The sequence below is a fragment of the Strix uralensis genome, chromosome 1, assembly GCF_047716275.1.
Source record: "Strix uralensis isolate ZFMK-TIS-50842 chromosome 1, bStrUra1, whole genome shotgun sequence".
In the NCBI taxonomy this organism is placed as follows: Eukaryota; Metazoa; Chordata; class Aves; order Strigiformes; family Strigidae; genus Strix; species Strix uralensis.
Window position 1 is genome coordinate 67,690,541 of NC_133972.1, and position 22,179 is coordinate 67,712,719.

At 39.0% G+C, this 22,179-nt stretch overlaps 1 protein-coding gene across 1 annotated transcript in view; it reads right to left on the bottom strand.

The window, feature by feature from the left end:
* Positions 1–5,029: 5,029 nt before the first annotated feature.
* The window catches only part of LOC141950362 (vasoactive intestinal polypeptide receptor 1-like), a 38,854-nt gene continuing 21,704 nt past the window's right edge, over positions 5,030–22,179 (bottom strand). The window contains exons 3-13 of the mRNA XM_074885518.1: positions 21,999–22,106; positions 21,136–21,245; positions 17,076–17,173; positions 15,845–15,977; positions 15,265–15,418; positions 13,278–13,338; positions 11,315–11,384; positions 10,386–10,477; positions 9,268–9,397; positions 7,903–7,944; positions 5,030–5,218 (exon numbers count right to left, since the gene is read on the bottom strand). Coding sequence (XP_074741619.1) covers positions 5,030–5,218; positions 7,903–7,944; positions 9,268–9,397; positions 10,386–10,477; positions 11,315–11,384; positions 13,278–13,338; positions 15,265–15,418; positions 15,845–15,977; positions 17,076–17,173; positions 21,136–21,245; positions 21,999–22,106 — 1,187 coding nt within the window. The remainder of the gene's footprint in view (positions 5,219–7,902; positions 7,945–9,267; positions 9,398–10,385; positions 10,478–11,314; positions 11,385–13,277; positions 13,339–15,264; positions 15,419–15,844; positions 15,978–17,075; positions 17,174–21,135; positions 21,246–21,998; positions 22,107–22,179) is intronic.

Here is a 22,179-nt window from a genome sequence, read left to right on the forward strand (position 1 = left end):
TTAGGGAGAGCTGAGTGGCTCATGGATTTCACTGACTATATTTCTCATACTTCCACTGGTTTAGACATCTGTCATGGTTTGAGACCAGAGGGAAACTGAGTACCACGCAGCCTCTCACTCACTCCTTCCCCCTCAGAAATGGGAAGGAGAAAAAATAAAACAAAAGGCTCAGAAATAGAGATAAGGACAGGGAGGGATGACTCACCCATTATGGCCATGAGGCTGGGGAGCATGGGGAGGGGGGGAGCAGGAAGGGGAAAAAAAAGAACATCAGTTTAATTCAAACAACAACAATACTTAACAAACACAGTAGGACAGTGAGAAGCATTACCACACCTTAAAAACACCTTCCCCCAACTCTCCTTTCTTCCCAGGCTCAGTTTTTCTCAGGATTTCTCTACCTTCTCTCCCCCAAGTGGTGCAGGGGGCAGGAGGCAGGGGATGGGGGTTGAAGTCAGTTCGTGTCACCTGTTGTTTCTGCCACTCCTTCCTCCTCAGGGGGAGAACTCCTTGCATTCTTCCCCTGCTCCAGCATGGGGTCCCTCTCATGGGAGACAATCCTCCATGAACTTCCTCCGGCATGAGTCCTTCCCACGCTCTGCATCTCTTCCTGAGTTGCTCCAACGTGGGTCCCTCCTGTGTGTTGCAGTCCTCCCAGTGCCAAAGTACAACAGCATGAATTTCCCTTAGAGTCCCATCCCCCTTTTGGCGTGGGGTCCTCCACAGGCTTCAGGTGGACATCTGTTCCACTGGTGACCTCCATGGGCTGCAGGGGCACAGCCTGCCCTCTCACCACGGGCTTCAGGGGGATGTTGGCTCCAGCACACCTCCCCTCCTTCTTCTCCTCCTCCTTTCTTCCACTGACCTTGGTGTTTGCATAGGTGTCTCCTCACATCTCCTCCTCACAACTCTCCCACCCAGGTTCCCCTTCTTAAATATGTTATCACAAAGGCACAGCCACCATCACTAGGTGGCCAGACTAGGCACAGAGGTGGGTCTGACTCGGAGCTGGGGAAGCTTTGAGAAGCTTCTCACAGGGGCCACCAACTGTAGCCACCTCCTCTACTACCAAACACCCCCCGTCACACACACAAACCCAACACAACATCCAAATTATATATAGGCTGCAACATACTGATGCCTAAATTTAGCTATTGTAACCTGTGAGCTGAACACCACCTTTGCTTTACAGAAAGTGTATTGCATTGGATATTTCTTATCACAGCATTTAATTTTTTTTTCCTGAGGATCATTCTGTCATGCAATGCACTTCTATTTAAGTTGATTAACTGTTTCTTCCCTTAGTTTGAGATGCACTGAAACCCTTCATGTTTTTCAGGCCTGTTTTTTTCCAATGACTTTCTACCATCCCTCTGCTCTGCTCTGAAAATCCAGCTCTGGGTGGATTAGGCATCTTTGGGGAAGCTCAGTATTGGCAGAGCAGGCAAAGCTGCCTTCTGGAAGGATTTCTTTTATTCTGGATTCCACACAACCAAGCTTTCTGCAGAAAAAACACTGACACTATAAAAGTTTAAAATCTACTCTTGGTGAGAAATTTCAGTCACCTTAACAACTGATCTTTGCTGCAACACCAAGAAAAACAGCTGAAAGAGTTGTTTTTAATCTTTCCGGGTTGTCATGTAGTTTCAAAAGGGTTTTTAAAAGAATACTTGAAGAGTTAAACTGTATAAAAGATACCAGGGGATTAGAGGATGAGAAAGTAGCTTTTCCTAGCTGATATAACTTAATGTATGTTGTAGCTGTCCTTTGGTAATCATTCAGATCTCACTCAGGAGAGGACATATCTCAGGTTCATGTTAGGGATACTGGCTGTGAGCAGGGGACAATGTTTCAGTGCAGTGCATAGATTTCTGGACTACACACATCCAGACAGTCCAGCCGCGTGCACCAGGAGATGGCAGTGCCTCCACGCAGGTTACACATCACTTCTAGACACAGCTTGTGACAACCTCTTTGCTGTCTTCACAGACCTGCTTTGAAGCAATATATCCCTGAAGTGTTCCCTACTCCTGCACACACCATCACGTCCTCAGATGTGCCATCAAGAAAGGATCAGCAGCCTTTCACAGCCTAAACAAAACCTTCATCCAAGAAACTTTTGCAGTCCCCAGGACTATTAACCTCATCACCAGGTTGTTCCAAGTGTATCCTTTATACAAATTACAGATTTAGTGGCTTTGTATATATGCAGAATATATTCATATAGCCCTCAATTCCAGCTTATGGCTTACATATCCTGATCAAAAACGTTTGAAAAGAAAAAGGCTTGAAAAAGTCAATAGCATTGGGGGGATGCAGGGACATTTTGGACAAAGGACAGGCAGAGCAGGTGTCTGGTGTATTGCTGAGGTTGCTGGAGAAATTTTGAGGCATTGGGTCAGATCTCTGACGTAAGTTGTGAGGATGATTGAAAAGAGCTTGAGGCAAAATGTGACACCTGGGGAGTTAAAGCAAGCTGAATGTGCATGGTGATGGTATATGGGTACGAACTAGATTGTGGGACTGGTAGGAATGGTGGAGTTGCTAAATCTGTTGAATTTTTAGGAGGAGACTGAACATTGAATGACTGAGGGAAAGATCCTTCGTGGTGTACTGGGACTCATCACCTTTTTTTGCCATCATTTCTCCTTCCTCTGCATCCTTGGTACAGTAAAGAAGCTTTCCAGTAATAAAGGAAGAGGACATACAGTGAGATGGGTGGCCTTAAAGTCAAATGCCAGCAATCCTGGGAGCTCAACTGGGAAGTGGGAATTACTGTGTGACACAAATGGCTGATACATGCACCAAATAAACAATGAAGTTAAGTGAGAGAGAAAGTAAAGGAGAGATTGTATTGGATGAGAAGTCTCATAACATAAATCCTCAGGCCAGGTTTTTTCAGAAGAAATGTTCCCAGGTCATCCAAAAGCAGAAGCATAATTCACTTCAACTTTGTTCCTCACCAAGACAGTTGAAGAGATACAAATCAATTCCTTCATATAGACAACTCAGTAATGTTTACCACAACTCTTTCATCAAGAAAACATTCAAAAGTGATCAGATACCTGAACTAACAGTCTTCTCTCAAAAACAGATATAAGCAGGGTACCACAGACCTATGTCTTAGTGACAGTGTCTTGAAAGGGGAGTGGAGCATTAACTCAGGCTGCAGGATAATGTAATGCGAATCTTTTTGTGGATGAAAAGATCAAAATTGCACATATTCAGTGTCCTCAAAACTGTATCCATAGTAAGCATAGTTACAAGGCTGTCCTTTGTTTTTATAAAGTCTCAAAATATCCAAACTCATATAATTAAAATTTACAAACTCACATCAGCCATAATCATCATTTGCATTTTATAGATGCACATCATACAAATGTGTTCATATCACTATACTAGGAAACAAACCTAAAGAACACGGGAGCAAAGGTTAATTTTACAAGGAAAACTGATAAAGAGAACAGAATAGACAAAATACACTTTATAGAGTACATCTGATTCATTGGAACAGATGTGTTAAATACCTAATTAATAAAGGACTGATCTGGCTCATATTTATAGAAATCTGGACAATTCATCTCTGCTCTAATAATGGAACTAGAGATGAAGTACCTAAAATCAACAAAATCAACAAAGACGTTTCCATGAAGTCAAATGTCTCCTGGCCTAATTAACCAAGAGTAGAGCAAAATGAGGGACTGGAGCACTACTTTTTAAAGCAGAACTGGTATTGCAGTTCACAGAAAGCTAACGTGTACTTGAATGGCCATGGTCTCTAGCAGTGCTTTCAAGTCTCAACACAGGTTCTCCTGGGAATGGTTCTATCTTGAAAGGAACTATAACAGTGTCTAGTGTACCTTGTGTGCCCTTTCTTTACTTTTGGAGAGTTTGAGGTAGAGTTCAACTCAGTCCTGAAGAAAGAGGAAGGCTACCCAAAGAAATGATGTAAGCATAACATTGGTTTGCTCTGTTTTACTAGACCATGCTTTGTTTCACTAGCCACACTGCTGTGTTGATAATTCTGACCCCAGAAACATCATTGAGTGGAGTGATAATGAGCTCAGAAATGATGGGCAGGACTGAGATAATCACAGCAATCACAGCAGATTAATTTTCAAAAGGAGGTCCCAAAAAATGCACAAAAACACAGTTTAATTGTGCATTTCATTGATGGATCCAGCCAATCTTCAAGGTTGTGGTGGCAGAACATCTGTTCCAGCTACACAAGAACCAGCATCTGGGAACTAAGACTAGATCTGCAAATTATTCTGACCCAAAGTAGCCCAGCTGATGTACTGCATTGGGTTTGCTCTGTGTTCTTCCTTCATGGACACATAATCTGCCTAATGTTCAGCTACTCCATGTTTTACCATGGACAAGAAAGGGCTTGGGGTCCTCTGGCCTAATTTAATCTCTCTGTTCAACAGACATGAAAGAAAAAATCCAAGCAGATAACGTAACTCATTTTTTTTTTGTGTCACTCTTGAGACACCTTGAGATTCCTTTCTAAGGAGGTTGCTGCTCCATATATAGGTGCTTAGCACGTTTCTGCATATAACTCCCATTAAGTTGGCTCAAGTTGATCTCATTAAGCTAGTCTCAAAACAACTAGTAAAACTTCACTAATCAGTATGTCAAACTTTTACCACCACATAACTGTTTCAAATGAAGATTAGGAATAGCATTCTTGTCAACTGAAAATTTCTGGAAACACTAACAAAGTCATGACAAACATGCTGGGCCTGGGAGAAGTTAATGTAGGTCCTTCTTTTTGGGTGCTAACCTGTTGATCCACACTAACTCAAGGTCTGGCATTTCACAGCAAAACAAGTGGATTTTATATGCTTAAGGAGAGAGAGAACCAGGGTTGTGACACTGAACTGTACCAGTGAGAAAAGCAGCTCACATTCAGGACAAGAAATTCACAGAAGTCTCTTGACACGATGGAAAGCCATAAATGTTCCAAGCTGGCCACCTCTTAGGTAGTATGTTACAATGTCACAGCAACTTATCCTGCTGGAAAAGCTCAGACAGAAGTTACACTGTTCAGGTAGATAGATGTTTTCCTTTTTGGACTGATTTTTTCAAGCAGTGATAACTGAGTGACATAGTTGACTGGACTGTTTTCTCTGGACAAAATCCTTTGTTTGTGTATGAAGTTCAGGTATTGTTGATACTGCCATTTGCACATTTGTTTTTTCAGTTCACTTTGAACCTATAGAAAGGGAATTTAAAAACAAAGAATAAGAAAATTAAGACTTAGTGGACATTGAAGGTAAAATATGCCAAAATGTCTGACTGACTACTTAGCCCAGATGCACAAAGGCACCCAAATCAGTCAGCATTAAGCCTTAATACATTTTTAGAAGAATGTAAACTATGTCCCTATTTACTATTGAATATAAAGAGACTTGATTTCCAACATTCAGAGGATGACAGGAAAGTTTTTGACTGCAGTTTCATTGTTTATTGTTGTAGGTCTGTTTCAAAAATATTTCTACCTTTTTGTATGATTTCTATTTTTTGTCATAATGAATCTTTTGTGCCTCCTTGCTGTGACTTGCTATGTACAATAAGGGTCCTTCTCCAGGCTTTCAGTTTATCCAGATTGAAATCCCTCCTAAAGATCTCCTTCTGACTCTGAAAGATACTGAATCAACTTGAATACATATTACATTTCAGAGAGGTCTTGGGATCATAAAAAGCATAGGCAAAACTGATTTTTTTACCATCTGACACACAACTAACAGGTAAGTTGAAGAACCCTGGAGGTCCATGACCTGCTATTGACACTACTGAGACTGGGGTGAGGGAACAGGGGGAAAGTAGGTTCTGTTGCCCTACATAAAACAGCTCACATTCAAAGCTGTATCAGAGGGAGTGTGAGTAGGTGCAGGAAACACCCAGTCCTTGCCACTGTTCACATGAACAGTCTTCTCCTGTGGACTAATTACTTGCTGTGCCCTGTTACCTCTGTTCACATTCAGCATCATCTCTATCTGCTTCTTGTGCAAGGGGGGTGGCTCTCCTGAATGTCCACAAAGTGACTTACAAATGTCATCCTAAACTAAGAAGATACGACAAATGCTTCTAACCATACAGCTGCTATCTTCTGTGGCTGTCATTAACGCTGAAAATCTATGACAGTGTTATAGCACTATTAGCACAAATGCACTCCAAATTAAATGCACAAATAAACTGTTAAGTGAAACTATTAATTCTTACAGGGGATGCATGTATGGACAAATGTGATTTAAGTACTCTGAATTTAGGAATTCATCTAGTAATTCTGTTATCTAATCCTCTATTAGATATGGTCTCTACAGTGACATATATAAAAGAGGGTGAGACATGAAGAAGTACCTCTTGGACATCAGGGGTCCCTAAAAGTCACTGGCAATATTTATTATTGAGATGGCCCTTATTCTGCCTTTATTTTCTCTGTTAACCACACAGACATGACAGCCTCTGTGTGCAACTTCAAGTATGGACACAACATACCCTCTGGAGCTTTCAAGATTCTAATAAATAAAAGAGGGTCTTCCTCCACCAACCCAGTACTCCACTACTGTCCCAGCAAGCTTAAGGCCATTCAACACTTCTGTGTACAATACCAGCCCTCAGTTTCATCCCACAGAGATACCACCTTTCTTGGCAGCAGCACAGTGTCTCACATCATTGTAGATACTTAAAACTGAAGAAACATACACAGAAAGCAATAATTATTTTTATGATTGAAGGAAACCATAACAGATGCACTGCCAAGTTGTAATGAGTGGCCAATCTGCTTCAGAAGCCATTATCCCTATGCAGCATGGATGCAAGCCAACACACACCACTTAATTTTGGGGCCAGAGATCACTCTCTGTCTGTCCCTTTGTTAACACCTAGTAGATTTTTGTGTTGTGAGATACAATATGTGAGCTATTTAAAGGCTGTTGGCAAGGAGTCTATGCAGACAGAAGGCAGGTGGGAAGCAGAGCATTATGTATTTATAGTCTTGAAGCCACTCTCTCAGAACAGCACTAGAATGTCCATTATAAATTGTTTTTCCTAACAACCATATTTTAGGCATTATTCATCCTTGGATAGGATCAATTTCACCTATTAACCATCCCTATAAGAAGTATTCAGTCTAAGCGAGTGGGGAGACTAAGGCACTGTTAGTAGGTCATTCTTCTTATCTAACCTACACACTTTTCTGAGAATGAGATGTGTTTTTATATTTTTCTATGACTTTTGATTCATTCTGCACTTCTGGGGAAAGTGCAAGCAAATTTAGATAGATTTTGAAATTATAGGCTCTCTAAAATGTTCTACAGGGAATTTATCCAAATTCTAACAACATTATGAAAATGGGAAGGAAAGGAATTGAACAAAACTACTGACAATGCACATGCTTCCCTGGGAAAGGGAAAGAAGGGAAAGGGAAAGGGAAAGGGAAAGGGAAAGGGAAAGGGAAAGGGAAAGGGAAAGGGAAAGGGAAAGGGAAAAAGGGAAAGGGAAGAAACTCACTAGGAGAAAATAAACCTAAAGAAAATAAGGACTGTTACAAGCTTTCCATAGAGACATCATCATGATAGCTATCAGACATAAAGCAGAAAAAAAAAAGTCCCTCGACAGGAAAGTCACCAGCCATTTGTAAAGGGTCATTTCTTCAAAGCTTATTCTGTGTCCTTCTATCAGAATTGCATGAATACAAATAAAGTCAACAAAGGTACCAAAGGAAAAAAAGAAGATATTTCATGCTTTCAGGTGCAGATCAAAACACAGATCTGTTCTGGAAACAGGAAAAAAGAAAAAAAAAAAACAACAAACAAACAAACAAAAGAACCCGAAAAACCAAGAGAGGCCCATGAGTTTAAAAGGTTTAGATAATCTTATGTACTTGCTACTCACCTCTGCATTTGAGAAGCAATATAGAAGAGCAACAACAAAACCCTAGGACAGGAAGGATAGGCAGAAAAAGCTAACCATCAGGATTTAAAACATAGAATCAGAGAAAGACATCAGGTTTCATTCAAAATTTGAGCAAGACAGCAAAAAATACTTGTTTTCCATTGTTCCATTGGAATTTAGGTCACTATTTACTGGGTTTTCATAATAAGATTAAAGGACTGGGGACATTATATGTATATTATTGCCCTTGTACGAAGACACTAAGGACTAACTTACTGTTTACTGTATCCTACAAACAAGTTCTCCCTCAGATAAGGCAGTAAGGACCTCTGTCTTTTTCTAGTCTAAACTTACAGAAGTGAATAAACTGGGTGAGATCCTGCTCTTGTTTTGCATCTTTACTGCTAAACTATCTTCTTTCACACAGAAGAGTATGGCTGTGTTCAGCCAACAACCTATTGGGAAATTCATATTCACCCAGAACTACAGTCAGGCATTGTTTGGAGGAGTGCTAGTCAGTCGAGAGCCAAGCCATTTCACAGACTGTGCTAACACACAGTTAAACACAGGCAAACACTGGACAGTGCTAGACTACATTTGTGTCAGTAAACTGAACAAGGCACAGCCCCAAATACTGCCCTTTGCTTGCCTGTGTTGTTAAATACCAGCATGGTCCATGACACAGCTTTGGCTTCGACCAGCAAGTATTTTCCCAAATAGAGTCTGGTCATGCTTGAGAAGTAAGCATGGAAGATGGATCATTTTCAACACATATCAATGTGGACAAGCTGTTGTGGGGTACAGGGAAAAGGGGGAGGAAAAAGACCTCAGCTATTTATTACAAACAGTAACATACCCAGGCCCTGACCCTCTCAAATCCAAGATATTTTTCTGAACAGTGGTATGACAAAATAAAAGAAACAGAGAAGTATTAACATAATGCATTCACTGCTGCTAAAGAGTAAGGGTAGAACAGGTTGTTATATATTATCCTTATTTTTTCGTTCCTCTTATCATCATCTTTACTTTATGTGGAATTATTTTCAATCAGTTCACCTTAATCCATAGACTGATCTTCATGATTCTGTCACTGTTATTCAATAAAGGTAGATATTGGGAGGGGATGTTTGTGATTATTAATATGAAATCTGAGTCAGAACTCAAAAATAGTGTGAGGTTTCAGATAATAAGATAAGGGAACAAACAATAGAAAGAGCTTGTGAAGGAGTAAGATGGAATATGTGTGTTGAATTTAGACACATTATTAACACCTGCTCTAATAACCAACCTAAAATGTAAAAATTCCACAAATGTGGTGTTTCAGACCAAACCTCTTAGGACTGATGAACATTTTGTTCAGCTTACCTGAAAAGAACCCAAGCCCAGCTCAATATAAAGTCGAGCTTCCAGACCAGTGCTTTCTGGGAAAAATGCAAATACAATGTAGTGCACTCCAAAGAGGGGGATTAAGAGTAACGTGGATTTAGCAAGTCTCCTAGCAAACCAAGAATTAAAGAACAGTGCACTGTTAGAAATGTGGAATTAATGATAACAATTATATGTTGGAACAAATTTTAACACAGAGGACAGCTTCATAATAGAGGCAACTACATCCAACGAGGTTGTAGAAAGATTACTTTCTGCCATTCCCACCATCAACACCTGGTGAACAAAGATGAACAAATCAGCATGCAAGTTTTCTGTATTGACCTTTAAGGGTTCTTCTCCCTGCTATACATTTAAAAACAGGGGCACCAAACTCCTGATCTACCCTCCTGAGACTAATTTCAATGATATGTAGGTATGCCACATAGAAGTGTCTCAGCTTCCAAAACTGTTAATCATCACTGTCCATAGGACTTAATTCAGTTGCTTAAACAGTGGTGTGAGAGCCACTGGTGGTGTCCTAGGGTTGTTTGCTCGGCCTTCAGCTCACTCCAGAAGGGCAGGAGTTTACGCTAGGTCCTGTGCCATCACTAACAACCATACCTACATATTTTACAATGAATTAAATAACTTTCTAGAGTCCTCTGACTGCATTGATGAGATCCCAATTGATTGTGAAGAGGATCATGAACAGGAAGGACTAGGTTCAGTTACCAGAACATCAGCATCATGTTACTGCTAAGAATTTAAAGGAAATTATCTCTGTCTTCTCTATGTGGCCGTTTGTGTAGAAGGGACTGGAAGAAAGATGAATGCATTACCTGAAAGTGTTTACATTTTCAAGCTGGGTCCTTTTGGAGTTGTAATACTTTATATTTTACTTTTCTCATTGTCCCCAACATATCCACCCTACCCTTCTCCCCCTGAAGAAAAAGAGAGATGCAATATTTGGGATGAAAAAGAAAGTTTACATCACTATTTCCTCTGGGGATTTCTCTTTCTGTCATTAAGGAGTAGAACATTTTGTGCTCCTGCCCATAAAACCTTTCTTATAGCAGCTAGAATGCGTCAATATCAAGAGACCCAGAAATACTTACACAAAGTGACTTGAATGGCTCCCTCCTCCCTCTTGAGATTTCAATTTATGGACTAGAATTCTGATCACATTAATAAATATAACAAAGTTAATCTGAAAAGACAAGACAAAATCTGTAAACTTACTACAAATCAGGACATATCTTCAGTTGATATAAATTAACTAAAAGTCCCCAGTCATAGGAATTGCACTGCTATAAAGCAGTGCAGATCTGCTCTCAGATCAAATCAATAGCATTAGAAATAGTATTCATTTTCCCCACTAATCTATAGTTATACATACAGATATGCTGAAAGTTATGTTGAATTAATATAGACCTATGTATCTCAATATCCGTTTATGTCTGATATTAACTCCTTGTACTTTTTGTCAGCACCTAGCAGATCTTACATGGTCTAAATAGTCATCCCTGTTCCCTTCATTGTTTATGACAGGGATTATAACAGATACAAATGCAAGTGACATACTCTTTCCTCTAAATTTAGATGGAATAAATGTATGCATAAGTGAGATTTTTTGTCTTATGTTTACATCCTAAGAAATAATTTAAAAAATATACTAGATAAAATGATCTATATGTATTTCTTGTATTAAATCAGCTTCATATTATCAAAGAATCTTGTAGGAATGGATTGCCTTTCTTCAGAAATTACTTACAGAGACACAGACATGACTGTGGTATGTGGAATGCAGGTGACAAGAAAATATAGGATTTACCCTTTTGGTTGTGGTTTGGGGTGTTTTGGGGGGGAAAACCCCAACAAAACCAACAAAAATAACAACAAAACCACATGCTATACAATAATTTTCCGCTATTTGAAATTCAATACCATAGCATGGACTATTGCTTTTCTCCCAGTTTACTGAAAGGAGACACTAGATTATATTTCACATTTTAAAAGATACTAAAGACAAAATGAAAAAACATACTAATACAGTTAGCAGAATGGGGCCTTTGATGATCCATAACAGCACTCCATTTTCATCATCATCCCAACATCTGAAACAGCAAACAAAACCAGTCATGTTATCTGTCCCATGTGAGCTTTCCACAGCACATGGAAGTATTTCTGTCACAGGGTAGGGTTTTAAATCATTATTTAAAGGCCCCTGCTGGTACTGGTACCCTGATACCTCTCTCAAACTTTCTGTGTAGACAAATCTAAAGGAGGTTTATTCAGTAAGAGGCAAGGGTTGAAGAACAAAAGGCAAGTCAAGAAATGCACATTTGTATTTGCAAACTTCTTTTCTTGGCTTCTCTTGAAGAAGTGACCTGTTTACAAAGTACAGGTCAGAGATTAAACTACAGTGCATCCATGAATGTAATGAATTTAGGGTCATGAGGAAATATGTAAGAAAATCCTAGAGCCCTAGTAAAGGTTCCCTGAAAGGAGAGAGCAGAATGGGCTTTTAGTCCCTGTTTTAAAGCCGTTCATGTATTTAACATCGGTAACAATCCAGTTTAACTCGCTCCAGTCAAGTGCCATACATATTAGGTTGTATCTTGCTTCCTCTTCCTGTATTTCCCTTCCAGTTTTGTGACACAGGATATTCGGCTGTGTATAACAACAGAGGTTACAGATGGTGGCTTATCCCAGCATGTCTGAGTGTAAGGTGTATCTTTGCAATATGAGCAATGTGAGATCAGAGCAGCTATGTCTGAAGAACATGGGTTTCCCATTTATCAGGTTATTAGGTAAAACATTAATGGTTCTGATACTTCAGTTTGTTTATATATCTAATATTAGAAAAACAACCAAATGTATGGAGGATCTGCGATGAGGTGCATCTGGCTATGTAGATGTCTTCATTGGATCTATTCAACTCCATTTCCTTTGCAGTCAAAGGAGATCAATATAGCTAGACACAATTAATCTCATCTTAAAGTGGACATCTAAAATACATCAGAGAAGTAAACTGAGCAGGTAGACACTTTGCTGGAAGAGCACCCTAAGTTCAGACAGTTTTCATCACCATCTTTAAGCCTGTAAGAACTTGACAGAGCTCTTGTTCCTGCTCTCCACCTTTCTCAGAACTCTTTCTGTAACTGGAGTATCTTGTGCCAGATTCTTTTGCTACAGATCCAACAGATAAACTCTTCTTTGGAAGAGGAGCAGTGGGAAAGGAGGAAAATGAAATCTTCCTTGCACATCTCCTGGCTACAAAAAGAAAGCACATGATGTGGAAAGGTAGACTACTTCCACTTATGAAACACTACACTGGAGAACTTCTTCTGCAGATGTTCTCCAGTAATCCGCAGAAAGGAAAATAGGATGTGCCAAATGTGATGGACCATAGAACTTACTGCTTCTACATCGTTAACCTGAGTCCTGAGCAGATAGGTGTAAAATAATATCTTTTCCAACAGATAACACACGTGAAATGACCTGAAGGTCTTCAGGGCAGCTTTTTGTAAACAATCATGTGCTTTATACCTGGCTCTCATATTAAAAGATTAAAATTTTTTAAAAAAATAAATAAATAATCAAAGAACTGAATGGAAATTAAAAAAACTACTTATCAGGACATAACGTGTTTGTTTGGGAGGTACTTATTTGAAGAGATTAGGGTTAGTAATTTATGGCTGATTTTATACAGAAGCAATGATTTCCTTAAAATATAATTATTTCAAGGACTGAGTATTAGGAAACTAAATGAAATTTCAATAATTATTATGATATTTCCAGGTTTTATTACTCTATATATGCACATCAAAATCAGAAGACTTAAAACTGTTTTCTTACTTACTTGTGTTAAGTTTAAGATTAGAGGCACAACTTTGGAAAAATTTTCTTGTTTTTCTGGTTTTGATATCTACTTTTTCCCCACTAGAAAGTCAAAATACAATACTAAATAAGATGTCCTTGGCTTCCTTATCCAAGCTCTGACTTACCCGGTATTTTGTCGATGGATTCTTGTGAGGACCCAAGCAAACATCACAGCAGTGGGACCTCCTGGACAAACCGATATAAAAGACAATATAATTGTTTTGAATACCCATGGAAACTTTATTCCAAGAAGGGTCACAGTGTGACAGACTGGATGTATATTAAAGGTCAAACAATGGGTCAGACAATTTTAAATATCTTTCTGAACGAACTTAACTTGCAGTTCAGGGAAAGAAAAAAGAAAGGCAAAAAAAAGGCAGGAGAATGGAATCAAAACAAAGGAAAATAGAGGATGCTGTGAAACTGTGTTTTCAAAAATAACAGGTAGGAATTACTTGAAGGTTTGGATATGAATTACAAGCACTTGCAAAGCTGGAGGAATCACTTATGTAGCTAGAGATCTTTCCTCATGTGAATTGTGGCCTGGATACACCTCCTTGTACAGTAGCTGGAAGAGTTCACCTTTTTGTCCTGGGGAGGCTCTACTAATCACTCTAGACCCATCAGTTGAAGAGCATTCCATGAAAACTTAGTTAAATCCTGGAACAGGTGATTTCTAGCCTCACTTTATCACTGCTTATCCTTCTACATTTATGACTGAATAGTTATTTCTTTTTTTTTTTTTTTTTTCAAGCAGGCCTATAAGCTAGCAATAGCTTTTGCTCTCCTTCTGTGGAATTGAATTTCCAAAGACTAAGTGACTTTCATAGCTGCCACAAAGGGACTTTAATCTGAAGCAGGTGACATTTTCACTGACAAATCTGTAGTGATATAGGTCATATCTTTTTAAGTATCATTTTAGATCTGTAATAAAGGACCAGAAGTTGACCTTCCTAATTTTAGACCTTTGTTCAAGACCTTTAAGTTGGGACCATATTCAGTTCAAGTTGTCTTTTTAATTAATGAAAAGAAATATTTACATCCATATCAAATCCATATCTGAGCTGCCCCTCAGGTGTCTCTCACTTTCCATTGATTATAGAAGATGAGGATTACTACATTATTAATTGAGGTGTTTCCTTTGTTATCTCAAGTTAGCTGTGATTAATCAAGGTCTAAGCATCTAGTTTCAGGAAATCATAATTGGAATAGCTCCAAATCAACATCAACCTTATAAAATTCAGACTTTAAAAGTTTAATTACATTAAAAAAAAAAAATAGAGAAACTGAAGATGAAGGATAAATTACTATTTACTTCAGGGGAATTTGGATTTCACTCCTAAGCCAAAAATACCAATGTGGGTGCCTCTATTTTAAAATAGCCAAGATGAGGTAAAAGAATATCTGAGAGTCACAACAAACAATTCTCTGAAATAAAAGAAGTTTTATATATTATGTGCACATATTCCAACAGAGATAATTTAAAATGTTTTATAAACTCAAAAGATTCCCTAAAGCCAGAAGGTCTCTGAAAAAAAATAGAATTGTTTGATTCCTAGGCCTGAGCTCACATGATTCAAGATTAATCTCTCTAATTCTGCTTAGTAAAACAAAAATGTCAACTTAAAGTTAGTCACTCAAACTACTTTAGTCAGTGGAGGAAGGCAACGTGTTTCCAGGATGTTATTCAGCTACATTATTCATCTTCTTGAGGATTAATTACCATCATGGCATGCATACCTCACTCTACCAACTTCAGGAGAAACCTGGAGAGATAATTTAGATTATATGGCTAACTTTTAAATTACTGCAGTTGCATGAAATTAATTCCAATCATAAATACGAGTGCTGCAGTCTTTCAAGTAGAATTATCATAGTGCCTCTAGTAATCCGTCCTATCCTGTCCTTCAACGTTTTGAATAGTTAAATATCTAACAAGAGAAGAAAGAGAGAATAATGTATGATTTTGATGTAGTAGTACTGCATGAATGGGCAGCTTTCACCAGAAAGGTGACACCTTTGATAGGCACCATTTATTTCAAAACAAATATTTTATCTAGTTCTGAAAGTAATCGAAACGTTAAATAACACAAAGAGGAAAAGAGTACTAACCCCAGCCAGTAAATATGAACCACCATACATACTGCCTGTCTGAAACAAAGGTCAGCAAAAGCAGTGTTTGCAGGTATATCCCTTCTATAAGAAGCCAGAAGAAATTGGCTAAAATACTGAACTGGAAGAATGCCACAGCAGCTTTACAAGCAACCTGGAAAAGCAGAGGAAGAAAAAACTATTAGGTCTACTCTCCATTGTGTCTGGTTTCTCTACAAGTATAGGAAAAATTCTATATTACCACATAATAATGAAGAAATGATTACAAGATTTCAGTTGGTTTTGGATTTCATCATTTCAATTGACTTTACTTCAGTTTTTTGAAATGGAAACATTGACCCTCTATTGCAGATTAAATTCTGTACTGATCAAAATTGTTACAGCTTCATTAGAGTCAACAGACCTGTACCTTATATATCAAAGCTGAATGTAACCACAGCACTTGGTCTTTGGGTTTGTGTAGTACTGTTTGTTTTAAGATTTGAGTTCTAGCAAACTAAAGAGAAATGGGATTAATAAATCTCCATGTTCTCTTCAGGTCAAGAATTAAATTAAAGGATAAGAGAGGAGAAGTTCATACCGTTGACATTAGGCAGTGGTCCATAGTTTCGTCTGCAAACAAAACAGCATCCTTGATGAAAACAGCAATTGCCCTCAGGATAAAGGAGACAAACAGGTGCATATGGATGTAATTCCGTGTACAGTGGAATTTTCTGACATGGAATGAGAAAATAAAAATTGTTCTGCAAGAGAAATTTGTCATGGTCTTATCAAAACTCAGACAGGAATACAGAGTGACTTCAGACACCTTCAAAGGCAAATAAATGATCTGTCACTATTTGAGAGGAAGCTAGACACAAGAGAGCAGAGCAGTTATCTGTTTAAGCTAATATAGGTACTAGTATAATTGTTCTTGAATCACCACACATTTAAAGGAGATGCTAGAAGCAGAGAGTAACTCTGGGACTCTTGGGCTGTACTGCAATAACGCCTTTTAATTATTCTAAATAACATTTTTTGTTCAACAAACTTGCAGACAGGCTCTTCAGCCCCTTTCTATCCAGAGGAGATCAGAATATTGAGTGGGTGTCAGTCACATGTTGTGGGATGGCTGCCACAGAAGTAGCTGCCTTACCTTAGACTGCATTTCCCTAGATTACCCTGTTCACGGTTTGACCTTGAGCTGAAGAAATGTCCTTCAAGGTTTGGACATATCAACTTCTTGGTCCTGGGTCTCTCTAGAAGTGATATGACTTTTGGGACTGCAAATCCACCAGTTAGGAAGCTGTTTCTGTGCTCTGCACTCCTGTTTGCAGAGTCAGCTTAAGGCTTTTGTCCAAGTACATTGGAACCAATCAAAACCAGGATCCATTTCCTAATATCCAACATCACCAAATGTGATATTTTAATTTCTTTAAATCTCTTTCTATAGCTCTCAATTATGAGGGATCGGACAGTTTAGAATTACTGCTGGTTCAGGGACATGAGACACTCAGTTTCTGAAGAGTATGTCCTGCTATGCACTGGAGGAATAGTTATGTTAACAGTGATAACAGGTTGGAGCATTTCCATTGTATGGTGTCATTAAAGAGACTAAAACAGACTGTCCAGCCAGCTTTTTTGTTTTAATGTCTGCAGCGAAATGTTACAACATGAACAGAGAAGAATCCATTGCCATCAAAGGCATTATGTCTGAGAAGGATTTCAAAATAATAATAAAAAATCCCACAAAACAAAAACACAGAGGGTTCGAGAGGAATTAGGATGAGGCTATCTTAAGACATCCTGAGAAAGAGACCATTTGTTTTTACCTGAAGGCAGCAAAGACAATTAGAGCTGTAATGAGTGAAGTCACTGATGCTGCATAGCCAGCAGTGTAGACACGCCAAAATGCAGAATAATATGATTTCTATGAGAAAAAGAGAACACAAACCAATGCTGGTGGTTATGCAGCATGCATGCTGGTGTGCTTATTTCACTATGATACATTTTCCCTTACCACTCAGTCCCATCACTTATGCGTTGCTTTACATGCTTGAGATGTGATTCAGGGTTTCCCTGCATCACTAACACACTTTTTTTTCTTTTGATTCCTACTTAACCTTACACATGAGACAGGTTTCACAGCCCACAGGCTCATCTGCAATAGTGACCCCTTTGAGCATGTTCAACAATAAAATATTAATTTTGTTAAGGAACTACATTTTCCCTTATAGGTACATAAAGACTTTAGGGTGCTGAAACCTGCTGATGGGCAATTTGTGAATCCGTCACTTTAGACCTGGGCCAGATACAATAAGTATTGGGTTTCATAAACAGCTACAGCTAAAAGAGAAATAAAACTTGCATTTTGCAGGTGAGGAAACTGAAATGGTGTGAAACAATCACATCGTATTGTGGAGGTTAAAAAGTTAAAGTCAAGAAAATAACCTCACAGTCTAATTCTTTGGACAAAGAGTTCATTCAGTTTCTGGATATTGTAACACTGTAAATTCTTTATAGTTCATTTGTCCTAAGAAAAATGAAGCACGTCTACATTGCTTTATCTATGCAAATCTTATTCTGATTCACTACAAGATCACCTAATTGTTTAAAATCCCAAGAAACTAAATTCTCTGCATCCAGACAAGTTTCCTCCTTGCAAATGCAATGGACACTTTGTTCTCTAATTGATCCAAACTCTGTCCAAAAGACAACAATTCTAGGTTGAGACAACCAATCAGCAATTTTAAGTAAATCCATAAATAAATCATGCAACCCTAACAACCTCGGAATCATCCTGGTGTTTCAGGTGAAAATTAGAAAATAGGTTCTTCAATTGAACAATTAAGTATTTTGATGCATTTTATCTGTTTTTGTAGGGTAGCTAACAAACAACACTATATGCAGAAGACACCATAAGTCCTCACTGCAGATACACAATACAAAACATGTGGTTCTCTTAGAATATAAGTGGGATTCTTTTTACTTCCTTCCTTATGGTTACAATTCAGTATATCTTACTGATCTTACTGATTGTCAGTCAACCTGTGGGTTTGAAATAACAAGCTAAACACAGTCGCAGTACAGACATGAGCTCTACCCTGAAATCGTCCATAATGTTAAAATGTAAATATAGCCCCTTGCTTGATTTCAGCCTAGGCCAGCTACAAATTATGCTTGGCTTAGCACAAGCCAGGGACTGCTTGGAGAAAGCCACCCTAGAGAGTAAGGGTTTAGCTATGTGGATGAGAGCCATGACATGGTGTCGCAGGTTAAAGTATTAACACAGTAATGATTTAACAGGAATTCTAGATTTATTAATAAATAACGGTAATCATTCATTTACAAAATAATTCAGAAAATGCTGTAAAAATAGCAACTTATTTACAGATTCTAAGATCACAAGATTCACAATAACTTACTTTATGGTATCTTAATTTATACATATGTACATGCGCATATACAAACACAGAGAACAGATTTTGATCCAGTAGAATGAACACAAAACGTACAAACACACACAGAGACAAAAGTATTTGGATCCAGTAGAATGAAGTATGTACCCACACACCATTAAGCAGAGAAAGAGCGGGTGAAAGAGAAGCTAGCTCAAAGTAAAAATTCCGTCCTCTTGAGTTTACAGTAAATACTCACAATGCCTTGGCATTCCTCAACGGGCAATAATTGAGACTCGAGTGGGTTGACTTCGCCCTGGCCTTCCGTCAGCTCTGGCAGCAGACGACACCTTAAAGGTTTTGATATCTGAGGTGTCCCAGCTCAGGGGAGATGCTGGTCACAGACCCGCTGAGATCCAGGAGAGCTCAAAGGGTCTCCCTTGTGGTCGCAATTTATAGGGTCTGAGATAATTGACTTTTGTCAGATACCTTTTGCTCACGCCCAGCTCGAAAAATGAAGTATTCTGGTGCCTTTCAGCAGTTGCACAACAACTCACTCGATGAATGTGCAACTCTGTTATTGTTCCCATTTGACCGCATCCCAGGCATAGGTGTGCCAAGCCATTAGGAGATGATGGGCCGTTATAACCATTTCCGAGCAATCAGGAGGGGCAGGAGCCAGGCTCATTAAGGGGGGACCTTAAGGTTAGCAGTCCTTATCTCCACAAATTGGTGTATAGCTCGGGGAATGTGGGTGGAATCACACCTAGCACCAAGCAGCCCTACAAGGAGGGGCAGGGAGGGGTAAGAATTGCACCACCACACATGGCAGCTGGCCCCAGGGCTGGAGAACTGTACTCCAGAATACATGACCTTACAAGTCTTAAATGCCTTCCGAACTGCTTGCATGGTTTCCAGCATCTTTCCAGAAGTTTTTTTAAGCATTTATCTTTCTAGCTTCCCCACAGTATGAAGAAGTACAAATATTCTTAGCTTACAGGTGGGGAACTGAATTCCAGATAGCTATTCTGCCTGTTACAGCTGTGCTTGAGTTTCTAAGATCATGGAGTCAAATGGCTGAAGCCAATTGTGTCTACACTTCCTAAAGATTCAGATATCTGTACTTCTGTGCTTGAGCTTGAGAACCAAATGGTTTACTCCAGATAACACCCAGAGTGTTAGTGATGACAACCTTCTTCACCTTTCTGTGTCTTGCTTTGGCCTGTGACAAATGACCTTTTTCCACTATTAAGTCATGACTACACACTCACAACAAGCTATATGAGTTAGTCTTCTCTTTCATAGATTGGAGGGAGTCCATTTCTTCTATCAAGGTACCACAATAGGAGGAGGCGGCAGTGATGTACACCATCTTGCGTTTGTACAAAATGTATAAGCCTGGTCCAAGACAGACTGGAGATGAGGGGATGGAGACACCCCTATTCTCCCTTGCTCAAACTGTCCTTTTTAGCAAAGGTCAGAACTCAAAGGCAGAAGCAGTGAGCATGTCTCTGCTAATCAACAACCTTCAACTATGAGGTAAAGTTCACCACTGAGGCACTACAACCACCAATGAAGTGTGAAGCATTAGTATTCTGAGGCCAAGTACAATGATGAGGAACATGGAAATTTAAATTATATGAAGATATGGGTGAAAAAGAAATGCTTCTGTAGTGTCAATGATCATCATTGAGGGAATGGCCTCAAGTTGTGCCAGGAAAGGTTTAGACTAGGTATTAGGAAGCATTTCTTTACAGAACAGGTTGTTAGGCATTGGAATGGGCTGCCCAGGGAGGTGGTGGAGTCCCCATCCATGGAGGTGTTTAAGAGTCAGGTTGACATAGCGCTGAGGGATATGGTGTAGTGTTAGGTTAATGGTTGGACTAGATGATCTTCAAGGTCCTTTCCAACCTACATGACTCTGTGATTCTGTGATCAGATAGGAAAACTAGAGGTTCACTTCCTACTGCACTGAACACCTAAGATAAAGTGAGGAAATACTCAATGGCATCCAAGAGTTCCCTCCTAAAGGTGTGCATTGACCACCATGCTATGAAGTTACGGAATCTTTTACTCTGACTCAGAGAACATCTGGAAAAAAAGCAACAGGAGGGATCCAAAAGAATTGGATTCCTCCCAGACAGGTTGGTAGGGCTTCCTTGTGAGATGGGTGCATGATGAAGGTTCAAATCACCTGTCAGAAATCCAAAGTCTTTGTTAGGCAGGACAAGAGAACTAGTCATGACTCTACTCATTAACACCAAGAGGAGAAAACTGAATGGAGAGAAAAGTGCTACCTGCTACTCCCTTGCTTTATATTAAGCCTAATTTGTTAAACAGGTTCTAAATATACCGAAAAAGTTTGAGCTTAGCACTGAAGATGGACAATTACTGGATTCTGACAGGAATCAGGTGTGTGCAAGCATCCAGCTACTCAGCACACTCAGAATAGGGTGCTCTGGAGATGTCCACAAGCAAGAAATAAAAAACTCACCTGATCCTCAGGCCCTTTACTGGAACCTTCATCAAATCCACAGGCAACAGTGTATGGTGGGAATGGTTCTGACCAATATGCCTCCTGTGTACAGTTTCTCTGAAGAAAGCCTTTAATGGTAAAATATATCAGAGAATGAATTATGGGGGAGGGGTCTTTAAGTTTTGACAAGAAACAACAAATTTTTATTCCTACTTTGATTCCTAAGCTAGGCACTTACAGGTCTAGTCATGTTCAGCAAGATTAGCTATAGAGTGGTAATATTCTGTATATCTATCTTTTGAAAAGTTGAGACAGATGTTCCCATTCATTTCAAGATACAGTGGAACTTCTACATTTCATACAGGAAATTTATTCTGACAATTCGATCTTCACACAGAGGAAATCAAATTATGCAGTCTATCCTGCATTTAGAATATAATTTATGCTTGTGGACAAAGCACTGAGCCACCTGATCTAGCTTTGAAGTTAGATACAATTTTTGAACTTCATCCTGCTCTGACTGGAGGATTGGACCAGGTGACCTCAAGAGGTCCTTTCTAACATTAATTATTCTATGACTTTATAAATCAGTGATTCTTTGCCATATTTGTATTCCTTTATAAACTTAGCGACATAGTGCAATTACCCATATTTTTTTAGACCACCAAAGAGGTTAGAAAATTCTTTACAGCATAACACAAAACAAAAAAGTGCCAAATATTGACCATAAACCTAGACGTGTATTTGGATAATTATTGTATGTCGACTGACATAAGATAGCATTATGACTCAGGAAAATATGCAAGTTTCTGAATCTGTAACTATTAGAATTTATTTTAAAAAAATATGTAGGGATAAAAAGAATAAGAAAAAGGTCTTGCCATGGATATTGGTGATTTCTTCAAAAATTCTTGGACACGGAACTTTAACCACTTCCCCAAAAGTGGCTCTAGGCCAGCAGGTTAGACCATCCCAATCTGTGGAGCATCCTGAAAAAAAAGTGCCTCTAAATGAAGAAACACACACAGAACATCACACAGTTGATTTTCTATAATGAGATTG